Source organism: Colletotrichum truncatum (genome assembly GCF_014235925.2).
Source record: "Colletotrichum truncatum strain CMES1059 chromosome Unknown Contig_0002, whole genome shotgun sequence".
NCBI lineage: Eukaryota > Fungi > Ascomycota > Sordariomycetes > Glomerellales > Glomerellaceae > Colletotrichum > Colletotrichum truncatum.
Genome location: NW_027222399.1, coordinates 3179328 through 3202860, shown reverse-complemented (window position 1 = coordinate 3202860; position 23533 = coordinate 3179328). Strand labels below are relative to the sequence as shown.

General features: G+C 52.0%; 7 protein-coding genes across 7 annotated transcripts; 3 read left to right on the top strand and 4 right to left on the bottom strand.

The window, feature by feature from the left end:
• Window positions 1–2523: 2523 nt before the first annotated feature.
• CTRU02_203816 (uncharacterized protein) lies at window positions 2524–4772 on the top strand (the record flags this gene model as incomplete). Its single annotated transcript, XM_070204268.1, has 7 exons — window positions 2524–2585; window positions 2638–3001; window positions 3101–3383; window positions 3448–3790; window positions 3868–3914; window positions 3968–4246; window positions 4306–4772. The coding sequence occupies 7 exons, from the start codon at window positions 2524–2526 to the stop codon at window positions 4770–4772; spliced, it is 1845 nt and encodes a 614-aa protein (XP_070062031.1).
• Window positions 4773–9935: 5163 nt separating this feature from the next.
• CTRU02_203815 (mechanosensitive ion channel family protein) lies at window positions 9936–12754 on the top strand (the record flags this gene model as incomplete). Its single annotated transcript, XM_036722388.1, has 2 exons — window positions 9936–11432; window positions 11480–12754. 2 exons carry the CDS (start codon window positions 9936–9938, stop codon window positions 12752–12754), a joined length of 2772 nt encoding a protein of 923 aa, XP_036585994.1.
• Window positions 12755–13049: 295 nt separating this feature from the next.
• On the bottom strand, window positions 13050–14408 carry CTRU02_203814 (dienelactone hydrolase family protein; the record flags this gene model as incomplete). The annotated part of the gene is made up of 6 exons (XM_036722387.1): window positions 13050–13475; window positions 13585–13710; window positions 13793–13944; window positions 14153–14193; window positions 14252–14294; window positions 14345–14408. 6 exons carry the CDS (start codon window positions 14406–14408, stop codon window positions 13050–13052), a joined length of 852 nt encoding a protein of 283 aa, XP_036585993.1.
• A 518-nt stretch (window positions 14409–14926) lies between these two features.
• CTRU02_203813 (ARS binding protein 2) lies at window positions 14927–17063 on the bottom strand (the record flags this gene model as incomplete). The annotated part of the gene is made up of 2 exons (XM_036722386.1): window positions 14927–16564; window positions 16611–17063. The coding sequence occupies 2 exons, from the start codon at window positions 17061–17063 to the stop codon at window positions 14927–14929; spliced, it is 2091 nt and encodes a 696-aa protein (XP_036585992.1).
• A 1518-nt stretch (window positions 17064–18581) lies between these two features.
• Window positions 18582–19424, top strand: CTRU02_203812 (7alpha-cephem-methoxylase p8 chain related protein; the record flags this gene model as incomplete). Its single annotated transcript, XM_036722385.1, has 1 exon — window positions 18582–19424. The coding sequence occupies one exon, from the start codon at window positions 18582–18584 to the stop codon at window positions 19422–19424; it is 843 nt and encodes a 280-aa protein (XP_036585991.1).
• Window positions 19425–19815: 391 nt separating this feature from the next.
• Window positions 19816–21481, bottom strand: CTRU02_203811 (deacetylase complex subunit; the record flags this gene model as incomplete). Its single annotated transcript, XM_036722384.1, has 2 exons — window positions 19816–21012; window positions 21068–21481. The coding sequence occupies 2 exons, from the start codon at window positions 21479–21481 to the stop codon at window positions 19816–19818; spliced, it is 1611 nt and encodes a 536-aa protein (XP_036585990.1).
• Window positions 21482–22281: 800 nt separating this feature from the next.
• On the bottom strand, window positions 22282–23436 carry CTRU02_203810 (uncharacterized protein; the record flags this gene model as incomplete). The annotated part of the gene is made up of 1 exon (XM_036722383.1): window positions 22282–23436. The coding sequence occupies one exon, from the start codon at window positions 23434–23436 to the stop codon at window positions 22282–22284; it is 1155 nt and encodes a 384-aa protein (XP_036585989.1).
• Between the last annotated feature and the right edge of the window lie 97 nt (window positions 23437–23533).

Sequence of the window (23533 nt, the reverse complement as noted above, 5' to 3'; positions counted from 1 at the left end):
GGATCCAATGGAGAGGGGAACAAACACCCTTATTGGCCAAACACACCACACTCGAACCACTGTGTTTTCTCATTCAGTTCAAGACGACACGACTCAGGCCTCACATATCGACCGGGAAGTTGACCAAGAACCAAGATATTTCAAGACAACCCCGGTCGTATAGTCGGCCTGATGTGAACGCTAGGGTGTGGACGGTGGCCAGTAGTCGTCCAACAGCTGTGACTCCAGCCAGTGGCGACGCATGGCCTGGAAGCGACCACCAGGCAGATGGAAACCCTAAAATGCCTGGCCAGTCAAACTTTGCGGTGGCAATACAAGCCTTTAGGAGGGCTGGGCATCTTCTCGGCATTCCTGGGCACTAAAGGCGGCTCTTTCAATGGCACGTCTTGGCTGTAATCCAACAACGACACTCCAACTCTCTGGTACTTGTTTAGCACCGAGGAAAACAGAAAAGGGGTTTTCGTTATCTCACGAGGGAAATTTTAAAAAAGAGTTTATTGGAATAATTCAAAGGTGCCTACAATAGCGGGCATGCAACGTTTCATACTGTTGCCTCTTTTTACCGCCCGAGTGAATACTTCCAACCACTGTAAGCTAACCAAGGTGAAAAATCTATCTACCTAGCACTTCATTCGGCCTTCAAGTGGATATCTAGAGTATAGTTTCTTAGTAGAGACCAATAGCAAGCATGCCGTCGAAATCTAGTGACGTCGTCTCGCTGCCTTCGAATGAGGAGAAGTTGGCCAACCCCGGTCGCGCATGCTCTTTTTTTGCGCAGGACTTCTTTCGTCGCGGCCGCTTCTCCGCAACTTGGAAACAAGGGAAACGCGTGGTTATCTCTTTCTCTACTATTGCTACGTGAATATCTATGAATGACAACATCGTTGGACACACAGGTTCTCGATAGAGATAGAGATGCTAAAGATATGATGGTCTGCAGCAGATCATCGTCGCTCTTGGCTAAGCTTTGAGGATCTCTTGTCTTTTTCTTGGCTTCAAGATTTCCCCATGGCCAAAGTAACCTGGCCTGGCAGCCAGGTCAGCATCCGATGATCCAAACGACCAAAACGGTTCCACTTTGGACAAGCCCACCTCCAGCAAGCTTGACAAATAAACGGCACTACTCCGCAAACATGGTGGGATCGGCACTTAGTGACCTCTTGGTCGTCTAGTACCTGTCCCGTATCTCTGCCACATGCCGGGTGTGCCTGCCAGGGGCAGTGGCCATCACCGCGACTTCCAAGTCGGCTGAGTTTGCCGGGACATTGTACTTCTAACGGAATTTGTCTGACTGGGTCCCCGTTTTGATTACGTCTAGAGCCCGGACCAGGGACTCCGTGCCACCAGCCGTAACGTGAAAGCCCAAAGGGTGGGTGCTGGAGCATGCTTCTGCTGGGGAAGCCTGGGGAAAACGTTAAGCTGGAGAAGTAACTTGTTCGTCAACTTGCAAAAGGAAGCCCACTCCGTACTTTCAGCCAAGTTTTATGACTTTCAATCCGCATGAGCAAGTGAACACCTATACATAAGAAGATGTGGACAATATAGCACCAATTACTTCGGTACCTAACAAGTTCTCAACCTTCGCTTCGTTAGATGTGCCATTTTTCTTCAGCGAGCTGGATGGTATTCAGCCAAACCGCCTGCTTCACAGGTTGGGTCGTCTTACATACAAGCTGCAACCACTATAGCCGGTATCATCTGTGCCGATCTCTGCCAACTCTGAAGAACGCTACCGAGGGACCGGGCATTGATTCGCACCCCAAGTTCTGCGAGTGACAGACAGCTTGGTGGAGATGTTTAGTGATGGCTACCAACCAACGCGCCTTTCCTGGCGGAGTATTGTTACATTGGCACATTGAGTCCAATGTAATCTTGAGAATGACAAACTCCGGTCACAAACTCCGGCCTTTCGCTCTCGCAATGGACGGGTGAGGAGGCTGTCGACTGCTGCCGCAAGAACCTCCCTTCTCCACACTCGAGCGGTCTACTTCATCTGAACATAGTGGCTACCTCCTTGGCGTCAACCCCAGCGGACCCATCAACGAATGCTTGGATTTCTCCATGGTGCTCCAATCGTAGCAAGCGCTCGTCGATGAGGGGAACTCTGAACCGCCAGGTTGTTTTGCGGGGGAAGGTGGTTGCGCCGGTCTCAACCATGCGACCCGTGGGATGAAATGTCTGTGTGCCATCTACAAATACTACCGTGTCCATCCCATTGTTCCCCTCTTCATCCAAGCCTCGGCCAGGTTGCTATTCACTCACTTATACCTCAGCTGTAACTTCACGGAAAAGTGCTCCTATCTTGCACTTGTTGGAGGAGTCCAGTCTTACGGCAACATATACCGGTTATAGGAAACTTGTTCACAAATCGGAAACACTGCTCAATTGGATTTATCCACCTTGTCGCAACCATGGCGGACGACAAGCGTGCTGGCGGTGGTGTTGAGCCGTACGAGCTCCCTATTCATCTCATTTCCTTCTTCAACTAATAATGTCAGATTGGATGGCAACGTCGTTTCCAACATGGAAAAGAACCGCCGCGGGTCCCAAGCAACCGTGGATCTGAACGACAATACTGAGGCCAAGTCTGTATCACTGAATCTGATTCTGCCTTGAGGGATGCTAACCTAATACCAGAATCAAGAACCCCCTTCTTGGCTTAGCCCGCGGCGAGCTTCTCCGCGATGTCGAACACTTCGCTCATGACAAGGGGTTAGACGAGTACCTGCCAATTCTCAAAAAGGGTGCTCTTGTCGCACAAGACCCCACCGGCTTTGAAGACATTGATGGCCCTGAGGCTCTTGACACCGATGAGTTGCAGGCGCTGCGCGATGAGATCCTACACAAGTGGCGTATTCCCAAGATCCTATACCTGACCATCATCACCTGCTCCATCGGTGCCGCTGTCCAAGGTTGGGATCAGACGGGAAGCAACGGCGCCAACTTGTCTTTCCCCACGGTCTTTGGCATCGGAGGAACCTCACACCATGATACTCTACTTGTAAGTAAGAGACTACTGTTTTGACTGTCATTCTTCCCGAATGCCCCTTCGGCTGCTTTTCTGATTTGGTCACATGAATTGTGTACTAACAGAACGTAGGTTGGTCTTGTTAACAGTGCTCCATACATTGGTGCTTCTGTGGTTGGTTCTTGGCTCTCTGATCCTCTGAATAATTATCTAGGACGCAGAGGAGCCATTCAATTTGCTGCCCAGTTTTGCATTTGGCCGGTAATTGGTGCCGCCTGCAGTCAAACATGGGAGCAGCTCTTGGTCTGCCGTCTCCTGCTCGGCATTGGCATGGGCGCGAAGGCCAGTACCGTTCCAATCTTCGCTGCCGAGAATTCGCCCGCGGCTATCCGAGGCGCTCTCGTAATGTCGTGGCGTGAGTAGAGCCCCTTTGACCCAGCTTCTTCTTCGATAACACACATATACTGACAATATATCAGAAATGTGGACTGCCTTCGGTATCCTTCTGGGCACTTGCGCAAATCTTGCAGTTGGTAAGACAGGAGATATCTCATGGCGTTTGCAACTCGGTTCGGCCTTCATTCCTGCCGTCCCGCTCGCCGTTCTCATTTACTTCTGCCCGGAATCCCCGCGATGGTACATCAAGAAGAACAGGTACCAAAACGCCATGAAGTCGCTTCTCAGATTGCGCAATCACCCAATCCAAGCTGCGCGTGACATTTACTACATTCATGCCCAGCTTCAGATCGAGGCCGAGATTATTGGGCAGTCTACCTATGCCAAGCGATTCGTTGAGCTGTTCACCATCCCTCGTGTCAGACGGTAAGTAAACCTATACTATAGCAAGCAACATCTTAGATGATGAGAGGATAAGGACAAGGCTGACACGGAAGATTTAGAGCTACACTGGCTTCCTTCACCGTCATGATTGCGCAGCAGATGTGTGGTAAGAGACACTTGATGGTTCCCCTCCTGATCCAATACTCACAAAGCATGAAGGCATCAACATCATCGCATTTTACTCCAGTACCATCTTTAAGGAGGCAGGCACATCCGAGTTCAACGCACTCCTTGCGTCTTTTGGCTTTGGCATGGTCAACTTTATCTTTGCCTGGCCCGCCATCTGGACTATCGACACGTTTGGGCGGCGCTCACTGCTGCTCTTTACCTTCCCTCAAATGGCGTGGACTTTGCTCGCGGCCGGTCTTTGCACTCTCATCCCGGGGACCGGAGGTCTCCATCTCGGACTTGTTGCACTCTTCGTCTATCTCTTTGCTGGTGAGTCAATCCGACTTGAGGGTCCCGTTCGATATCCCAGGGCTAACGTGTTACTCAAGCATTCTACTCGCCCGGCGAGGGACCCGTTCCATTCACGTACTCGGCTGAGGTGTTCCCTCTATCCCACCGTGAGGTGGGAATGTCATGGGCAGTCGCGACTTGCCTTTTCTGGGCGGCCGTTTTGTCCATCTCCTTCCCCATCATGCTGGCAGACCTGGGCGTTATTGGATCCTTCTGCTTCTACGCCGGCCTGAACGTGGTGGCGCTTGTCATGATCTTTTTCTGGATGCCCGAGACCAAGCAGCGCACCCTCGAGGAGCTCGATTACGTCTTCGCCGTTCCCACCAGGGTTTTCATGCGGTACCAGCTTACAAAGGCGCTTCCGTACTGGTTCAAGCGCTGGATCCTTTGGCAGCGAGATGCCACTCTTGAGCCGCTGTACAAGTTCGATCTTACACATGAGGACCATAATGAGAGCTACGAGAAGCCCCAGGTCGAGATGCGGGATACGAAGAACAGCACCTAAAGGGATGGTAGTTGTCATCAAGCGTGGATGCAGTTTATCAATTAAATGAAGTTTTCGAAAGGCAGCATGTAAATACTCCCGGCCACCTCCCGGCCGAAACAAAGCTCAAAAAAGATGATTGATACTTGGAGAGTCTAGCAATCTTCAGATGATACTCATAGTATATATACCATGTTCGATCATTATCTTTTTTGAGGTGAACGTATAATGGAACGATTCATGGCTGGTCTATGAACCGACAGTATAACTTGTTGACCAGCAGGCATGAACACCTTGAATTAGCTGTCGGTTGAGGGCATCTGTTATCAACCATAACAATGAATTGTTGCTCAAGATAGGGCACATTTTGCTACTGATTTGACAAAGAATCCAACTATACCCAAGGTATCCCAGCTCCTGGGTCACATCACCCTGTCAACATCTGCCTTTTCGACACTGATATCATACCCCCATCTTCGCAGCCGATAGCCCGACCGCGGCCACCGACCGAGGTGTTTTTGACAATTGACGCAAAAACCCCCCACTCCGGCGCCCCAGTTCAGGAGCCGCCGTCTCGCGCCGGCTCGGACGATCACTGAGACTTTTTCCGACGCCCCCCCCCTCCCCCTGACCGCCTCAGCCAGAGACATTCCTTTGCCCACCTCCCCTCCCCTTCTCTCTCTCCGACCGGGCTAAGTGGCGGCTGGGAATGTGGACGAGCCCTTTTAAAGAATGTTGTCATGATTCGTGAAGACGAGAGGCGCAGCTGAACTGCAAGTCATTCTTCACGGAGACGGGGCGAAGGTGGTAATCATCGGGGCGTATTCCGAACACGTTTTTGATAATGTTGAATACGGATTGTGGACGACAGGGATGGAAATCGATACAAAAACACACACACACACACACACACACACACACACTTGTTGTCGAGTTCGTCGAGTTCCACATGGTAAACTCGTCAACGATTACGTCGGTTTGTATACACGCCCCCCGGTTCTCCTACTTCTCTCTGATATCGAAACTCCCTCCCCCAGGTAGATCCGACGGAACGCTTGTTCCCCCTTGTTTTTGAAATGTCTTTTTTGTGTGTTATTTCGATTAGTCTTTTGAGGATTGCATGAGTAAATGGAGGCGCGGTGGATTTTCAATGTGAACCAGTAAGGTAGTGTTGATCTGCATACTTGCTTTGCCAATGTCTAGCAACTTTACAGCTCAAGTATCCAAAACTATCTTCAAACATTCAAAACCGTTGGAGAGGTTTTGGAATAATTAAGGGCATTCAAGAGCAGTTAACGAATCTGGCATCCGAGGATATCATTTACACAACTTTCCAACCCCATATGCGAATGCTTTTTTCTTTACAAAAGAAGAAATTGTTTCAGCTAGTAATTTTTGTTGACGAGCGGGTAAGAAGAAAAGCCCTCGGCCATTTGGAACCGTCTTGAACATGAACAGTATCCCCGTGCGGCCCCTTTACGGACAATGACGCAAGGAATGGGGGGATGATCAAAGACGTTTACGGCTAACGCGTGGTTGAAGGAAAAACAATCCCGACTTTGACACGAGGGTAAACGGCAGCTAGTACGGGCAAAGGGCGGAAACTTCCTTTTCGATTGGAGAGTCTCCGCGAACTGTGCCAAATCGAGATTCCTCCTCGCCTTTGCGTGTTGAGCCTAGCGTCAAACCCCAGCAATGCAGTCTGAGGCGATCAGTTAATAATGATTTTCGCTCACGGCCTGCAGATCCGATCGCTTTTCCCCCTCCCGGTAGCAGATTGTCGAGCATGTGAGACGTGGCACGCCGTTCTGCTGCAGGATGGACAAGCCTATTATACGTATACAATGCAGTAAATAACAGAAAGAGAGAAAAAAAAAAAAAAAAAAGCAAGCACATTGGAATGGACGAGTTGCGCGGGGCGGGGGAGGTTAGGTAGTTCCTCGCGCATCTGTTTGTGGCTTTGTTGTGACTCGCGCCTCAACCTCGTTCCGTTTGCACTTGCAAATCTCTAGCGCTTGCTTTTTTTAAAACTTTCTCAGGTACCCGTGTCGGTAAGGGTCTAAGATGTCTCTGACGATCCCCTCGGGTTTGGCAAACGTTCTTGGGGAGAGCAGTTGTGTCATTGGTTGCCACTGGCGCGAGCCATAATCAAGCCAACGTCGGGCTAGAGGGACGCCGTTGATGGCGCCGGCTGCTGGGCTGCCGTGTGCCGCGGGAACAAGTAGTGGCACTTGCGGCTGGGCCAGGCCGGGTTTGGACGGTTCATTGACTAAGTCCCGGGAAGGGCTACAGTACCTGTGTGAGAGAGGCGCCGAGACGACGGAGTGACAGGCCACCGGGGTTGAGCCGGCGCGTCAAGGACACGAGGATGGTCAGGTGTTGTTATTACTATTATTGTAAGGAACATTTGGAGCCGCAGTGTTAGAAACAAAGAGACCTTGGATTAATTTCTCAATTTGTCGAGTGCAGGATTGAGTGGCCTGTCCAAAGCAGGGGCCATGGAGCACTCCAGACCATCCAGACTCGAACGCGCGGTGCTTCCAACTCCTGTGACAGTTTGTCTCTCTTTCTTTTCCTTGTAAGGCTCCGCTCGGCCGCAGGGGGTGGAGATGTGGGTTTTGAGGAAATAATGGGGGGGAACTGAAAGTTTACCACGGAGTGCTACTATGTATGTACCGTAGAGACGAGACGGCGGAAAGGGAAAAGACAACGGACGTAAGTGGGCGAGGTAGAGGCTTGGTGCCAACAAGATGCGAAGCCGCGGTAACGAAACAGAAACAACATCGGATTGTGGGCAGGCTTGAATGTATCGTATGTCGTATTCATTGGTAGGGCCAGTTTTTGATACTAAAGACGGGTCGGCATTATTGTCGAAGACGGGCTGTACCGGCGGCAGCAGCCAGGAAGGAGGTGGAGGGAGAGATGGAGAGAACATGTGTGAAGAAAAAAGGGTGCTTGGGGTGGTGGGTGTGCCAAGAAACGCGGATGGTCTCCAAATGGGGGAGAAGTAATCGGTTCCAAGAAGTTGGATGATAGGCGATGGGCTAAATCAGTGGATGCCATCATCATGCACTGAATGGATGATCCTTCTCGACGCTGTCAATGGCAAACATGCCACTGAGAGGCCCTTGACATGTGCCGACAGCGGGCGGTGGGGGTAAGGGAAGCCTCGACCCCGAAAGCAGCAATCCCTGAGGGGGATAAAAACTCTCCATGCTCGTATTCCACTTGGAAGTGGAGCTTGGTATTTTGTCGTGAGTTGGTGTGTTTATTCCTGGATCGCGTTGGCCAGCAGGCCAGATCGTACACTAAAATGTTACGAAGAGGTCAACATGATCCACGCAAGGAAATGGCAAAGGTTAAGCTTCTAACACTCCACCGCGTTTCCACCTCGGCGGAGAGATAGGCCTCTATTGGAAGCTGACTGGGAAGCGACTCGTCATCAGGGTGGGCCATTCTCAAAGAGATGTTGTGAGGCGACTATCGTTAATGTCCCCTGTGTTTTGTGCTGGCTGAGTGGTCAGCGGATTACAGAGGACGGGGCCCCCGTAGACGCTACGACGTCAGCCAGGAGTGTGGCGGCTGTTCCGAGCAAGGGGCCGCTGGAATTGCTGGGAAGATGGAAGGCTGGGGTCCGAAGAATCCCTTCCACTGCCCACTAACCCAAAGGCTCAGCTCATTCCAAAACAGTAAAACGGGGCCTTCAGACTGCCGGTAGAAGTCTTGACCTTGGACATATGTGATGATATTAAGGAACAAGAAACGACTGATGAATGCGTGCATGGGGACATGGAGTTACACATCTGTAAGGCGCACTCATTAAACAATACTGTGCAGTGTATGCAAGTACGCTTTGTATACAGAGTCTTTGAAGAGATATCAAGCTTCTGCAATTGGGCGGCGCCCGACACGGAGCACTGCCTTCAATGAGGCAATGATAGCCAGTGCAGGTCAATAAGGTGTTCCAACTCTGCCAGCTCAGAGTTCAGATGGTAATTACTATTATGGAGTATTGTCCAAGTAGGAATTGCCCAGTGGCGCTCTATGCCGTAACCTCAACCCTGTATGCAGTCATATGCAGACGGGAAGGAGTACCTAACTCCCGACGCGTCCATTCACCTTGTCGGGCAGTTTATCCTGCACAGCACAGTCACCAGAAAAAAAAAATAAAAAGTTGTTGTTGTAATTAATTGCCCTGCACTCCGTACCTCCAATGGCATTCCTCACCAACAGGGGAAAAAAGGCCCAAGAATTTTATCGGGGAGCACGGCATCTTCAAGGTCCACCTGGCTGAAAGGTGAGGTACGTTCGCTGAGCTGAAATACGTACTTGAGTGGAGCTACATCCTGTCCACCACCCACAGTATCGGCACCGGCCAATCCCAGCAATCGATCCGAGAGTTCTGAAACTCGCCTGTCAGTGGCTTGCCCCCTGCATCAAAGCTACCAACCGGTCCTGTACCTCAAAGCCTGCCATTTTCGACCTGGTCACTAAAAGGCAGGTACAGGTACGTAACTATTGGACAGGCTTCTGGAGGAATCCCAGAGGTCACAGAGAAGGAAACCCCCTAAAAAAAAAAAGCCAACTTCCAGGGGTTTGCACGCTCCAAGCCTCCGTCCCTCCACTAACGCGCTCTAGCGGCTGTGGCCCCTTTCGTCCTGTCTTTGAAGAGATCTTCAACCAGAGCCAACCTTACCGTCACTCTTTTCCTATCACTCGCCTTCGCTTAAACCCTGAAATGCTTCCCCTCCTCACGCTCTTTTCATCCTGACCTCTCCTTGCTCCGACCTCTTTTCTCTCTCCCCGCCCTGCTCTATCTAACATCCACCTCCTCATATTACGATACCCTTTTCCTTGTAATTACTTTCGCTTTAGGAATCGAGCTTGTCGTCATACGGAGCACAACACAGACTCCTACTTACCCACGCGCCAACTTAGTAGCAGAACCAAACTCGATCGTTACCTTGGCTCTCACGCCCTTTTCCACTTTTCCCAAGTTCTACGAGTCTTCAATTGCCTTCTTGTCAGAGACGGATTCGATATCCACTCACCTATGCGTTATTAGACTGCGCTTGTGCAACGAGTGGCACACCCAGCCTTCACCAGTTACTCTTATACCACAGCATTCTTCTTGCTTCCTCGGCTAGAAACATATATACTTCACCCACCTCTCGTGAAGTCGGCATGCCCGGGCCCCTCTCCCCACGGCACTCTGGGTTTTTACCTATCGGCGGCACACAGTCTAACGATATGCCTGAAGTTGAAATCCCCTTGACCCAGGTCAAGAGCGCCGCCTCCACGGGTGCGCGGAAACCCACCATGAACGCTGCCGCCAACGACGACTCTGGCACCGGCGACAATGAGAAGCATGGCCTTTTTCATCGCAACGGCAAGGGTGGTCGTCGCAAGAAGGCTGCTGAGTTAAGCCGCCATGGAACTGGTGGTTCCGACGATGTCAAGGTCAATGCCATGGGCAAGTTTTACAGCAAAATTACCAATGCCTCTGTCTTTACGCGTTACCTGGTCTACATTATCCCAGTGGGCCTTCTTCTAGCCGTTCCTCTCATCGTTCTACCCATTCTCGGCCTCAGAGACGACATTCTGTTGACCGGAAACCTAAAAATAGAAGAAGACCAAAAAGCAAACTTCCAGCACCTCTCACTATTCCGACTCTTCCTATGGATCGAGATTGCCTGGCTCACCCTATGGGCTGGCAAGCTTGTCGCCTGGTTCCTTCCTCACATCTTCATGTTCTTCTGCGGTGTCGTCAGTTCCGGTGTCCGAAAGTACGCTACCGTCCTTCAGAACTTGCAGATCGCTCTGTCTCTCTTTTTCTGGGCCCTCGCATCCTGGCTATCTTTCCAGGGCTTGTTCAAAACCAGCAATACTGATACTCCTTCATGGGCCACCACCATGGTGCGCATTCTCGGCGCTACCATGGTGTCGTCGGCCGTCTACTTGGGCGAGAAGGCCATTGTCCAACTTATTGGTATCTCCTATCATCAGCGGTCCTTCGCCCTCCGCATCAAGGACTCTAAGCGCGAGGTTCGCCTGCTCGGTCTTCTCTACGATGCCTCGCGAACGCTGTTTCCCATGTACTGCCCTGAATTCGAGGACGAGGATTACATCATCAACGATAGTCTTGACTTGATCTTGGCCAAGGCCGCGAAGGGTGCCAAGGGTAACGGCTCAGCCACTCCTTTGCGTCTGGTTGGTGACATTGGTCGCATGGGTGACAAAATTACGGGTGTTTTTGGCAACATCGCCTCTGAAATCACCGGAAAGCAGGTCTTCAACCCCAATTCGGCTCACTCCATCGTTATCGAGGCGCTTGAGAAGACGAAGCCTTCAGAGGCTCTTGCTCGCCGTATTTGGATGTCTTTTGTCGTCGAAGGAAAAGATTCGCTTTACATCGAAGATTTCCAGGAAGTTCTCGGACCCGCTTACTCTGAGGAGGCCGAGGAGGCCTTTGGTATGATTGACAATGATCAGAATGGCGATATTAGCTTGGACGAAATGACGCGCAAGGTTGTCGAGATTGGCAAGGAACGCAAGGCTATCACCGAAGGAATGAAGGACATTGGTCAGGCACTTCGCGTGTTTGATAAGGTCCTCATGTTCGTTGTTCTCTTGATCGTCGTCTTCATCTTCCTCGCCTGGTTCCAGTCCAGCTTCTTGACTGTAAGTTTGCCAATCGCTGGACTTCAGAGTATTGCTAACAGCCGTAGACCGTCGCTACTGCCGGAACTGCACTTTTGTCTCTGTCTTTCGTCTTCGCTGTCACTACCCAAGAGTTTCTTGGTTCTTGTATTTTCCTTTTCGTCAAGCACCCTTATGACGTCGGCGACAGAGTCGACATTGCTGGTGGCGAGAAGCAGCAGCTTATTGTCGACAAGATTTCCCTTCTTTATACCGTCTTTACTCGCATCGATAAGATGCAGGTGGTACAGGTCCCCAACATTCAGCTCAACAACCTTTGGATCGAGAACATCTCCCGTAGCAAGGCCATGAAGGAGGTTATTGATCTCAACATCTCATACGACACCACTTTCGAAGACATTGAGCTCCTGCGCGTTGAGATGGAGAACTTCGTACGCCATCAAGACAACTCGCGCGACTTCCAACAGGATATCGCCATTGGTGTATACGGCGTGGGCGACTTGGACAAGCTGCAACTCAAGATTGCTATCAAGCACAAGTCTAACTGGCACAACGAAGCTGTCCGGGCCACCCGCCGCTCCAAGTTCATGTGTGCTCTTGCCCTTGCCCTCAAGAAAATCCCCATTTACGCCCCCGGCGGTGGCTCCGATGCCCTTGGTGCACCCGGCAACCCGTCTTACTCTGTGGCTGTTTCTGACGAATTTGCGGCGGCTGCCCGTGAGAAGGCCGCGAAGGCTAAGGATGAGTCACGCATGGTGCCCTCTGCAGCCGCCGACGGTTGCGACAGCAGTGTTAACTCTAGCGTTGAGAAACAAGCCGTTAATGAACTGAACACGCGCGACATTTACGCCGACGAGGAGTGGGGATACCGAGTGGCGGACGAACAGACATTATCGGGATCAAGGGACCGCAAGTCGGAAGACCGCCGCCGCTCCAACGATATCGAACGCGTCCGCAGCCAACTGCTGAAGCGAGGTAGTACCAAGGGCGGTGGTGGCCGTCGCAAGCCCGGCGAGGCGATCCCCGCTTCTCCTCTTGGCGAGGGCCCCAGCATGTACCTGACGCAAACTACATCGCGTAATCGCGCGTACGACGAGGAGGCCGAGACTGGCGTGACGGGAACCTACAACTCCCAATACTACGGTGCCCAAGCCACTGGCTACTCACAATACGCGGGACAATCTCTCTCACCCACAGTCTCGCAGCCTCCCGGCACAGCAGCATCCCACCTCGACGCACCCCATCCTCTGCAAAGCGCTCCTCCATCCGGCCAGCGCCCTAGAGGACGGAGTGTGTCCAACAGCCAACAGCAACAAAATGCTCAGCAAAGCACCCAGAAGTAGTAGTAGTAGTAACAATGGGAGGATGTAAAACAAAATAAATGGAGAAAACTTAATACCAAGCCGGTCAGACACATTAGCAATGACCGCTCTTTCATTACTGGGCATCGAGACTGGTTCCTCATGCCTAATGAATTTCCTTACTCGCTATGGGGGGACAGATAGATTACGAATAGAGTATGATGACATGTCGTCCGCAGTTTAAAATACAAAAACATGCCATTGAGAGTGCATAAACTCTTATTTCCTTTTCTACTCAGCGCGAAATCTCAGTGACAAAAGATTAATCCGGAACTGCTTAGCAAACGTGTTCCGGCTCACTAATACCCTCCTTGAGCCCCAGATCCGTCTTCAACGCGCGTCCAAACAACTCGAGCAAAACCTCGAAGCAGACCTTGGTGATGGCCGGGTCGTAGCGGCCCTTGCTCAGTTCGTCGCGGATGAAGGCGTGCTGGGCCCACGCGAACTCGTAAAAGGACGTCGTGACGCCGGCCTCGCGCAGCTTGGCGCGGATGAGGTCGCGGCCCTCGGGGGGCACGTGGGTGTCCTTGACGCCGAAGATCATGGCGACCTCGGCGTGCTTGAGGGTGTGGAAGAGGTCGAGGGTGTGGGTGCTGTTCTCGGGAGGGGTAGGGGAGGTGTTCTTGGCGGTGTGAGGGCCGAGGGTGCGGCTGTGGATGTCGGTTGCGAAGTAAGAGACGCAGGCGCTGATGCGAGGGTCAAGCTGGCAGGTAGTTGGTTTAGTTGGAGGTTAGGGTGTAGATGGGATTGAAGATACAAAAAAAAAAATGAAGTGGGAGTTTGCGAGATGGGCCAGGGAGGTTGAGACTTACGGAAGCACGCACGGCGAGGTGGCCGCCAAGGCACATGCCTGTGCTGCCGACGAGACCGGTGCAGGTGGGCAGGCTGAGGAGGTGGTCTACGGTCCGGCGGGAGTCCTCGTCATAAGACTCGAGGGTCTGATGGTATGAACATATCGTGTTAGTGCGATGGCACATGTGATGGAAAATGATTGCTTGGATAAGGATAAGACGGCTTCACCTTCTCGACTTTCCAGGCATTGCCCTTGTCGGTACCGGGAACATCGTAGGCCAGAGGCTCAGGGCCAGTGAAGTCGTGGTAAGACGAAGGTGCGGCGACGATGTAGCCGTGTCCGGCGATCTGACGGGCAAATCTGGCAACGGGGCCGGTCACTGGTGGTCACTTTGTATGAGCGTACTGACAAGTAAGAGCAAAATGGAATAGGATGTAAGTGGGAGCAATATGTTCGGTAAAGGACCCGGTGTGGGCCGGTGAGCCCCGGTGAGTGTGGGGTAAAAACGTGGGTGTGGAGGGGTTCTGCAGTGCTGTGCGGGGAGCGCGCAATTCAAACCCCGCCATGGTGGGATGAGGTGATCTGACCTTGGTAGATCTCAGAAAACAGGGCGACGCCGGGGAATTTGCTGTGGGAAAGTCAGTACGTAGTCTGTTTGAGCTTGCAATTGAACCGAGAACTCTTACGCGTTGGGGTAGCCGGGGATCGAAGGGTGGAAAAGGAAGATTCCTGGTGAGACGTTAGCTTTCCTGTCTGAAGGAGGATTTGGAGAGACAAACGCATGGTGCCATCCTTGCCGTCGGCCGTGGTCGGCACGTCGACGTAAGACTCTTGGATAAGCATTTTGGCGTACTTGTGAGGGACGAACAGAACAGTTAGTGCTCAGTGTGAAAAGCTTGTGAGCTTGAGATGTTGAAGTTGAGTGGTTTTACTTCCCATTGGTTGACCGGGTTTGACGTTCACTTTGCGGGGACTTAGTAAGCCCTTCCTCCACATCTAAAGTCCATCAGCAAGAGCCTGTCATCTCTTTGACATTCCCTTCTTATTATCACAATCGGCCTTTTTTCAGACGTGATGAGCAGCATGAGGCTGAAGAAGTACAAGAGGGAATGTGTCATGAATGGTGGTATAACTAATAATCCTTTCGGTCTTTAATACCGAACCTGATGCAATTCTCCTAAACCGTACGCCTGCTTGACGCCTTTGGCTATATTGCCCAAATGCCATTTATCGCTCCTTTGCTCCCGAAAACCAAACCTGAAGCTTCCCTATCCCCAACGGCCACTTTGCCACAATGCTCTGTAGTGTTGTCCATTTTACGTAAGAATTCCTGGTCGTGTCAGATCGACGTTCCCTTTCGATTACGGGCGCTCCTGTTCCCCAAGCTCTTTGGCATCCGTGAACGTTTGATTTAACGACGACAACACCCCTGCCCTCAGCTCCTGGAGCTCTCGATCCCTCAGCTCAGATACTCTCAACAAGTCTCTGTACCTCGTTTCCCAGTCCGATTCCGGGGTGGTGCCTCCCCCTATTGTTGTCTTTTCGACTGGCTTATCAGTCTTCTTCTCTTCCTCGGTCTTCTTCCACCGGTTGTACATAACTGTTTGTACCATGTTGTAATTGCCACGGATATTACCCATTCTAAATTGCCATGAACAACTGTATATGGCGCGGTCCTCGTATTCAACTTCCCTCTTTATTTTCAACTTGCTCGTGTTCATCAGTGCCCTGCCGCCCGCCAATACGGCTAGATTAATCATGAATGCGTCTTCGTTCGCCGCCGTCTGCCACATTCTCTCTATCGTTGTGTGCACCAGCGCATACGCTTCAGCCATGCTACAACCCTCGATAGGGTTGTTCTCTGAGTCCACCCATTCCCCGTTAGCTGTTTCGTGAATGAAATAGCCAAGCACCGCTTCGATATTCGTCCGGTCTTCCATGTTCTCGAACATGCCGATAGGGATGTCGTTCGGCTGCGGCGCAGGTCCGTTTCCTTTTCGAGGGGGCGGTACGTCTGGGGTTGTTTGTTGTGCCTGCAGACATACGGGAGGTTTCGGTGGCGGTTCCAGAGGAACGTCTACAGGGGGTGCCGTTGCTGTTAGATTCCCGGCGTCTGTTATATTCCCGTTGACTATTACGACCGGCGGCGGCGGTGTTGCGAGACGAACGGATCCGCCATGGCGTTCAGGGACTTGTAACGAAATACTGGGCTTCGCTGGCCGGGGCAAGGGCGGTTGATGATCTGGGGCCACAGCTGGCGGCGTGCTCTGTGTTATTGATGCCTCGGGTGTGATTGGTGTCTGTATACTTTTGCTCTCTGGGCTTGGGTTGCATGCTGATCCTTCGACAGGAAAAGCTACAAATGGCCCATCGGTGTTTGTCTTGTTCAACGGCGGCCTACCACGAGCCCTGCCAGAAGCACCCAGCGCACTGCTCCGCCATGCGGACGATACGACCTTCGCGCCGTGTCGACGATGCGAAGCCTTAGATCTCAATGGCGTGACTGCCGACTTCGGCTCAGAATCGGCCCAGAACGCAGTGCGATTTGTTGATGGTGTTATCGCGGACATTGACCCTTGAGGATATGCCGAGAGTGGTGTCTGAGTCGGGTCAGGTGCTGGTAGCCATCCCGACGTTGAAGCCGTAGTTGCGCCCTGCTTGAGCGTATCCGAACCGCCATAAGTGCTTCGTCCATCTACGTGGGCGGACCATGGCCCAAGACTGTCTCCACGATAACCGTCTCCAGTCGACGGGGAATCTAGCCGCGCCCTTTGCAATGGAGACTTCGCGAGGTCATCCTCATCCGGACGTTTCCTACCACGCCGAGGTCTGATCTCGGGTAGCAAAGCGCGAAGAGCCATATCGTCCTCTGCCAGTACGCCATCCCTCCCAGTTTCGCATACAGGAGTTGGGTCAGTGGGGATCTCAGTCCAGTATGGATGCGGGTGATCCATTAAATACTCAAAGAAGGCATCTACGTGCATGGAATGCATCCAGCGCTGTAACTGTCAGTATCTTCTCACCTACTGGGCTCATCACAATTACCTTGAGCCGGACAGCATACTGCTGAATCTTCTGTGAGCTCTGACCTTTGTCCTGGTCAGGGGGCTCAACGCCCAATTTCAGGGCCAACTCGGCCCACGTCTTGATCTCTTTAACCTCCAGTTGCCGGATGAGCTGAAAGAGGGTAAAAGTGCTAAAGGTCTTGCCGCCACTCTTGGGCGGTATCCGAAACGCCTCTCGCAACCCGGACGTGTCTGTCTCAGCCGGCACAGCGGGGTTGCAGTACAACACAAACTGCACGTAGGCGTCCTCGATAGTATCTGCCATTACATTTCTGTCTGGGAGAGCCGAGCGCGCTGTCACCACCGACGAGGATGGCCGTGGAGAGGCTGACATCTGCTGTGCCATGGCAGGTGACTGGGATTGCTCATGCAGGCCAACTGGAGGCTGCTGTTGCTGATGCTGCTGCTGCATCGATACCTGTGGGAAAATCATTGCGCATGAGTCGATGTTGAAGGGTTCTGTTCAATAAACAACATCACCGAAAAAGCGTGAGCTGGACAGCGGGCATTGACAGCCGGCGCGAAGCAAGGCGATGATGAATAGACAACAGGGGACGCGACGTGGCTGGGGATCGTCAAGGTATTGCCGGACTAGAGATGATAATCATTGACGGTGAACATACTTGATACAACCAGGATGTAAAGCTGATGTCGACGCGATTCTTCTATGGTTTTGGAAGTTCTCGGCTCCGTCTTAATGGAGCTTCCGTCAAGATGAGAAAGCTCGGTCAATCCAACCATCAATCAACCGGCAGGCAAAGTCAGGGTTGTGTTAGGGCCCTTGCAGATTAAGTTGGGAGGAGGTCACGGCTACTAAAATTGGTGTTGAACGCTAACCATTGCTGAATTGCGAGGTACGCTCTCTTTCACAGCTGATTGGGTTTCTAGACCCAGGGCCTTGCTGCAAACAGCGCGTCAGTGCATCCTAGCCCGCTCAAAAAAACCACTAGGCGCTGAAGAAAATCAAAAGGAAGCCGGCGCTTACCTGGGGATAAGAGAGCGATAAAGCCTGCGACAGTTCACTGACCGATAGCACGGTATATTCGCACGGATCTATGTCATCATCGACCAGCTTCCCCAGACCAAGTTGATTATGTTATTGAGATCCTTATTCCCGACAGTCCCAGTGCGGAACGCTCCCGGGCTTCTGTCGGCATGCCTCAGCGCCACGATCTGATCCCGCCACATTAAATTGTCTGGTGAAGCTGCAAGAAATTGCACCTTAACTAAGCTTCTAGTGAGCTGAAGGCGGACCCTATCATTCAACCCTTTAAGACGGAAACATTAAAGATGAGCCATTTAATCCTGTCAATCTGGAGAGGAAATTGAGCAGTCCTAATTCATATCAAGATCAACTCGATCCCCTGTATTATCTCGAGTCTCTCGCCCATGCAGCAATGAATTCTCAGGGCCCAACCAATGGCGCCATCTTATTTCGCTCGGAGGAATTTGAAGTATCTTTCATACGCCCTTGACTAATGCTGTACAGTGGCCAAGCCAAACAAACCTCAGGGTCTCCTCCACTCTGCACTCTTCCAGAATTGAAGTTGACTAATCCAATCCCGAGGGGCTCCTCCGCACTGCTCCCTTCCCGCCCAATCACCGAAATGACGTGATTACTCTTTCGCAAGCAATGGCCATTTTGTGGTTCATAATTGCTTCTCGTTCCGTCTTGCTTTGAAATACACGACAAGCAGCTACAAGTATAAAGAAAGTAAATCTCCCATGTTGTTAGTGATTTGAATGTCATCAGATCCAGCTACTAAAGCATCATCAACGGCACATTGTGCATATCCTTTACCGATTTGGCCACTGCATACCTCAGTATAAGTCATTTTGACCTCAGTTTCAAACCTCATTCCTAAAACGCAGCGCAAAGTCTGAAAAGAAAACTACAGGTGACCTGCTCAATTGGTTTCCCAAAACTATTTTGTAATATACAATCACCAAAATGGCCATCGACACCGTCCCTCGTGGAGACGTTCGCGCAACCTTGAACTTCTTCGCCGGCCCCGAAGACGGCTCCGCTCCTTACAACCTCATCGTCCCCCAGGGCCTCCCAGGACGCAACTACTCTGACGACCCACAAGAGGCCCTCCTTCACGACATCCGCGGCCGTGAGTCCGACTTCAACCTTGACCACGACGCTTTCGCCGTGATCCGCAACCAGCCCCCTTCTGCCGAGAAGGATTTTGTGGATGACGAGTCCATCCAGCAGAACTACTACCCCGAGCTTGAGAAGCTCCTCCTGGAGCATGTGCCGGGCTCAAACAGGGTCCTCTTCTTTGACCACACCGTCCGCCGGGCAGACCCAAAGGCGAACAGAAACCCCGTGACCAGGGTGCACATTGACCAGACACCTGTGTCTGTAATCCAGAGGGTCAAGAAACATCTGCCAGAGGAGGCGGACAAGTTGCTTGCTGGCCGTTATCGGATTATCAATGTCTGGAGACCGCTGAACAAGAACCCTGTCGAGTCGTTCCCCTTGGGCTTCGCATCTTCGTCGACGTTGGATGATGCCGACATCGTTCCCATTGAACACCGTTACTCTAACGGGTATACTGGTCAGACCGCCGGCATTAAGTTCAGCCCTAATCAGAAGTGGTATTACTTGAGCGGTATGACTGGTGACGAGAGGCTGCTGCTTGAATGCTTCGACAGCGAGGGTCTCCGAGACGGTACTGGAGTCCACGGAGGAAGGCTAGCTCATACTGCCTTTGTGGACCCAAGGACAAGGCCTGATGCCGAAGGTCGCGAAAGTATAGAGGTACGGGCACTGGTATTTGGGCCATGAGGGATGGGGTTTGATGAGAAAGGAGGGGAGGAAGATTCTAAGCTAATATCACGAACTTTATGAGAACATGTTTTATTAAGAGCATTAGGGTATCAATGCATGCGAGCTGTTCTAAATCAGACGGGGACTCGTCTATCCCCTCGTAATTGTAAGCTCTCGTGCTACATGCCACCCTGTGTCTTGGAACCATATGCGTCCACGACGTTCAATCCTCAATCATAGAAGCTCCTTATTGTGAAAATGCAAATTCGCTCTATGCAGCGGAGTCTACCCGCGGTAAGGGGGGCCGTCTTCCCCAAATATTGTCCGTATGAAAGCCTCCTTGACAATGACTAGGACAGTTATCATCCCAATTCCAAAAACTCCGAGACTCCGAGAAATCATTCGCGCATCATGACTGGTTCTTGCGGCCCTTGCCACGGGAGCTGCCCTGTCGGCTCATGGCTGCGCCACCTGCGGCACTGCTAGTGCGACTCATTGGGACTGCGGCTACAGCCGCCAGCGATGATACAGGGGCTTCGTCTCTAACGCTGCTCTCGATCGGTTGAAGATCCTCCCTAAGGTTAGTCGGGTCCGGTCGAGGGCCTGGCTTGAAGCCCGACCACGGCGTCCTGGTGTAAGGTGTTATGGCAGCTTCAAGAAGCTTTCTGCTGCCGTTGGGATGATCAATTGAGTCGCCAGGCTTGTGGCTAGCGTCATATTTTTTGAACAAGTCCATAACCATGATGTCGGAGCTTATCTCATCTTGCGACAATGATTGTGGGAGATTGGCGTCGGTGTTGCCTCTGACCGGCTTGAAGTAGTTGGTCATGGACGATGATGGCAGCTTGGCAGGCTCATGCGGGTGCATGATTTCAAGGTACTTGGGCAGTTCTAAGCCATTGGCTCCCTCAACAGCGTCAATGAGGTTCTGGTTAATACCAGCTCTTGTGCTCCTAGTCGCGTGAGAGCTGGTGCGCTCCATCATCGGCGCTGCAGGCCAAGCCTCGCTATCCTGGTCGCCGTCCTCGCCGTGACCGGAGTCACTGCCAGGGGACGAGCCACCATTTGCGTAAGCTTTGTGTCTCAGGATGTGCTTATGGGCAGCAATAGCTGCGGCGTTATAAGCCATCGTAAGCTCTTTTTCGGTAAAGAGCTTGTCGATGCTATATGCTGGACCGTTCTGCTTGGCGGCGACGCGGAGCTTCTCGTTCTGCCAGAGGGGCGTCGTACTGTTAGGGTCGAGCGCTCGTCGGGACGGAACAGGAGAGCCGTCGTCCTCGCCTGGATTTCTCTTTCGCTTCTTGCTGTCCGAGTAGCCGGAAAGATCTTCGGCATCCTTGCGCAATCTCGTCGCTCGCTTTCCATGTGTGCCGCCCGGGCTCGCTGGGTTGGTAATGCTGAATTGATTGGGGTGGAGTAGCAGCGCAGAGGAATCGGAGATCTCTAAAGCCTCCTTCTCTTTGTTGAGACGGTATTTTCTCGAGAGAAGAGTGTTGACGAGACGGTCACGGAGTGTAGCAGAAAGGGCATTATGCTCGCGCTTTGCAGTTTCGATCTTGTAGAGGTATTCGTTCTTGTACTGGTGGAGGCGGCGCTCATGTTCGTGCTGTTGTTGCAACTGTTAGCTTGGGCCGACTAGACGAAAAATTGGTCGCACTCACCATGTGTTGGAGCAAATGAAAGTCTCGGTACTCAATGAGATCCTCGATTCCCTGGACAAAGTCCTCAAATTTGGGGCCAGCCATCTGCAGAAGGGTACGGCTGTTTTCTGCGAGCGGTTCCTGCCCCTGGGTTTCGTCATGCTCCTGGCGCAGACTGGCGATGACACTGAGGACATCTTCCGAGTAAGGGTCGATACGTTGAACGAGGTTGGTATCAACCTGGACCTTCTGGAGCTGGTCACGATATCCGAGATCACGATCTCTGTTGAACTTCTCTTGTAGATTGTTAATCTTGTCGGCAAGCACCTGGCGCTTGCGGTCGCGCTTCGATTGTGGTGCTGGAGACGCTCTACCAGGTTTTGCCTGATCAGAGGCGCCCCCCAGGTTGGGGGGAGCTGTGTCATTGGAAGCCATGACGGTAGTATATTTGGATTCCTAAGTCAGTCGGTTATATCGTGAGCTACCAGCAGAACTGGTCGAATGAGAAGATTGTTGTTTCTGGGCAGAGAAGAAGTTGGCTGGGTAGTGTGAAGGCCGGGTGTCGCAAGCCGCTCGGGCGAGAGGACTGTGCTGGGGAAAGAAGAGAATGTTTATAAAAGATGCAGCAAGATATGTGAGAGAGAATATATCTCTCAATCACACCTCTCAAGAAGGGAGAAAAACCGTTCAAGGCCCATTCGAAAACAGCTCTTCACGATGATTGTGTGGGAGATCAGATTTGGGAGAGAGGTGAGGGCACTACGAAATGGAATGGTCCTGTGCCGGTTGGCCTTGTCAGCCTTCCCGCTAAATGGCTGCATGGGTATCCGTATTCTGTTCCTGACCACTGAGGGGCTGAATTTTCTCATTGGCTGTTGGGGTCTCCGATGACTTCCGCTGGGACCAGGCACAGTGTACCCGTGGACAGAAGGGATGCAAAAAAGAGCAGCACTGTGCCATGCTAATTATTAGTGTGTTATCCCTGTATGTTACTCGATGTTCACCGAACAACAGCAACAACACTTTCGATTCAAAGCCAAGGCCGGAATTTCAAAGTTAGCAACGATATGGAAAGGGAGGAATTCCAAAATAACTTATTTCGTATTTTAAACTTTCTAGAGTTAATGATTCAGCGCTCGTTGATGTACCTATTGGACCGGCAGTTACAACATGGTACAGAGAAGATTATCCTCTCGAGTCTTGGTCAAGCCATCTCAAGCCCATCATGTCACGGTCTACAAGCCGCTTCTAAGCTTCTGCAGTTGACTCATTAAGCCGTAACCGCCGAGATAGGGCTTGTTCTCCACGGCGTCCGCATGAACACTGCCCTTCCTCGCCCTACCCTCGTTCCCATTGCCCTGACTCCGGCTAGCTTGATCTACTTCCCTCATTAGATCCCGATGGCGATCTTCGACCATTTTTGCCAGGCTCTCAATGAACTTGGTTCGGCCCTTCTCCTCCGCCGTCCCCTTCCAAACCTGGTTTAGGTCTTTGAGCTCCTCAATTCGCTGTGCCGCCTTTTCTATACCCTGAACGGGGTCTTCCGACTTGTGCAGAAGCTGCGATATCTCGTCTCGCAGGTTTTGAAGTACTTGCTGGCCCTTGTCTTCTGTGCTATGCTGATCCGAGCCTGGCTCCGGTGCTGAGACAGACAGAAAGGAAGAACTGACTGAGAGCTCAGACGGCGGGAACACAAATTCCATGGCGTCGCCGAAAGTCTTGATAACGGAGTCCAGTCGAGACCGCACGACAGTCAACGTCCGGAGCTGGTGAACGTATGGTGGCTCCGCGGTCGTTGTTTCGCCCTCTGTTGCTGCTCCTGTCGCCAGGGTCTCTTCCGACTTGGCTGCACTGACTGACGCCCTCCTCTCTCCCCCGTCTGTAGCCTTGGCAGACGACTCTTTCGCAGCCTCCTCAAGCCCGCCAGGCACGAATTTCTTGATGTCGTCCTGTAGAGTATCGTTCATTGTCTCCGCAAGACTCAAAGTCTCGCCTCGTAAAAGCTCAACCTCATACGCAAGCCGGCTCCCGCTTCGCAGGATATCGTCTGTAAGCTGCGTCAGGGTGCCTGATAGCCTCGTCGTGTGGACGTTGAGCTGGGACAGCAAAGTCTGCGCTTCACTAGATAGATCCGCCAGCTGGACGGCCTGGCTACCGCCCCTTGAGGAATGATGCCCGCTCGGCTGCAGCTGCGGCAGAGAGGCGTTTAGGTATGCCGCGGGATCGAATGATGGGTCCAGAAAGTCTTGTAAGAAGTCGTCTGCCACATGTCTCGACTTTGGCTGGATCGTCGGCTTGGGCTCCTGGCTTGTATGAATAGGGAGGTTCTTGGTTGAGGCAGCGTTGCTGCCCTGGCGGCGACGCGATACCGACTTAGAGTCCCACGACATTACTTCTGTTGAAAGGTTGTAGCTGATTATGCAGTATTACATTGAATGTATGTGTGTGTGGAAAGTAGGCTAGTTGGTATATCAACCTAATTTCATG